At 37.1% G+C, this 2,500-nt stretch overlaps 1 protein-coding gene across 1 annotated transcript in view; it reads left to right on the forward strand.

Annotated features, from left to right (window-relative positions):
* LOC125028080 (endochitinase-like) overlaps positions 1–2,500 on the forward strand; it is a 13,978-nt gene that overhangs the window by 10,378 nt on the left and 1,100 nt on the right. Inside the window, exons 7-10 of the mRNA XM_047617391.1 lie at positions 69–192; positions 392–577; positions 1,300–1,378; positions 1,916–2,019. Of these exons, the coding sequence (XP_047473347.1) occupies positions 69–192; positions 392–577; positions 1,300–1,378; positions 1,916–2,019 (493 nt within the window). The remainder of the gene's footprint in view (positions 1–68; positions 193–391; positions 578–1,299; positions 1,379–1,915; positions 2,020–2,500) is intronic.

Consider the following 2,500-nt stretch of genomic DNA (forward strand, 5'->3'; position numbering starts at 1 on the left):
AAACTTCGAAAAAGAACTATAGGCAGAGAAATACATGTAGAAAATGTTCGTCTTCTACCCGACCACAGGGCCCTGGATGCAGTTCACCTCATGACGTACGACCTAAGAGGTGATTGGGTGGGTTTTGCAGACGTCCACAGCCACATGTACCCACGACCTCACGATTCGCCTTACTACGGCCAGTTTAATGTCGTAAGTCATGAACTATGTCTGTCAATGTTATACGTTTCGTAAAATTTTCTTTATTTTTGTGTTATCTATACAAAGACGTGGAAATAAAACCAATAATTTTAATACCACGCCGCATCCAGCCATATCTCATAAATATCCACACACCTACAGAATAACACAGACTCTATTTTCATATCTCGTGGTCTGCTAACCCCTTCAGAACGACGGCGTACAGTTGTGGCTGGACTACGGTTGCCCCCGAGAGAAGCTGGTTCTCGGGGTCCCCTTCTATGGGAGGACCTACACGCTACTGGACCCTGCCAATAACACCATGGGCTCAGCCATCTCCGGACGAGGGCAGCCGGCTCCTTTCACTCGCGCTGAAGGCTTCATGGCTTATTTTGAAGTGAGCGCGTTGCTTTCTTAGTGGGAACGTATAAACGGCAGAGAGATTTATTTTCTCTATTTTGCGGTATACATCTGAGATGGGAAACGGGGGTGTTATAAATGTGAATCATTGATTATCTATGTTTGAATGATTGTGACGTCTCACGATAATTTCTGGTTTTCAGGTGATCCATACCATGTACATATATACATATATATATATATATTGTTTTGAACAAACAATATATATATATATTGTTTTGAACAAACAATATATATATATATAATATATACATATATATTAATTTACATATATGCATACCTATGTGTATATATATATATATATATATATATATATATGTGTGTGTGTGTGTGTGTGTGTGTGTTTGTGTGTGTACGTGTGTGTACGTGTGTGTGTGTGTGTGTGTGTGTGTGTGTGTGTGTGTGTGTGTGTGTGTGTGTGTGTGTGTGTGTGTGTGTGTGTGTGTGTGTGTGTGTGTGTGTGTGTATTTTATATATGTATATATATATGTATATACATACTAACATACGTAAACACACACATACATATATATATATATATATATACATATACATACATATATACACACGTCTGTGCATGTCTATATATGTAAACGTTGAAAAATCAGAAAAAACGTACTTTTTGCCGATCAAAACACTGCCTCCCTCTGCCCTATAAAGGCGTTCGATTTTATCTGAGGGCGTTACTTATTTCTGCAGATTTGTAGATATCTGATCGACGACCCAGAGTGGATCCAGGAATACGATACCTTCGGTCTTGTGCCTTTCGCCTACAGAGGTAGTTAATATTCACAAGCGTTTCTTGATCTTGATACGTGTTTTAGTCTCATATATCGGAGTGTTGGGTGCAGCCGTAGCAGCACTTGGTAAGATGTTACTATTTAATGTATATTTTGAAAGAAGAGTGGTAAGGCATATAATTTAAGGATTATTTTTCTTTTCTTTTAGTATTCCTCTATCAGTATTCATATAACTTGCATATATCACAAGTATAGAATATATGCAACTGAGTATTTTGTTAACATTTCTAATATTAGATATACTAGACGTGCTTATTACAAGTTATATTAAATTGCTATTAATCATCAGATAACTTTGAATAAATCCATATGATTTATTATGCTTTACCTTAGGTTAAATCCAAACCATAATTACATATCACTTTAAATTAAATCCATACCATTTATTATATATCAAATTAGATTAAATTCATACTATTTAGTATATATCACTTTAGATCAAAATTACACTATTCATTATATGTAACTTTAGATTAAATTCATACTGTTTTTATAATAATAAAATTCATATGCAGGCGATCAATGGGTGGGCTATGACGACCCTGCGAGCGTCCGACAGAAGATGGACTTCATTCGCGCTCAGGGCCTCGGCGGCGCCATGACGTGGGCCATCGATCAGGTAATGGCCAGCTCGTCATAATTTCCGGTCAAAACCAGGTCATCAGAATTTCCGAAAAAAAAGAATGTAATCATAATCATAATGTCCAGGGTGGATCCGGTGCGATGAGAAAATCTTTAACCGTCTGTGGCTGGCTCTGTGATCTCGGCGTGAGGTTTTCCCGTTTTCTATGTTTTATGAAAAGAGAGAGGATTCAAGGAAACTCGGAAGGGGATCGATCCGCTGTAAATTGCCTCTGATCCTTTTAATTTTTCCGCTTGGGAGTGGATTAAGATTCTTTAGTGACCGGATTTGTGAGTCGTATAGCAATTTATATGAAGGTATACGACTTGTAATGTGTATAATCAGGATGATATAAATGGATTTGAGAATGTTACGTTTATCTTGATTTAACTTGGCCTGAGTGAAGCCAGTGCTAAATACGAGTATACGCATTTGAATAAACACTAAACCTTTACGTATTTTAGTGTGTACAATGAAT

The sequence above is a fragment of the Penaeus chinensis genome, chromosome 8 (assembly GCF_019202785.1).
Source record: "Penaeus chinensis breed Huanghai No. 1 chromosome 8, ASM1920278v2, whole genome shotgun sequence".
In the NCBI taxonomy this organism is placed as follows: domain Eukaryota; kingdom Metazoa; phylum Arthropoda; class Malacostraca; order Decapoda; family Penaeidae; genus Penaeus; species Penaeus chinensis.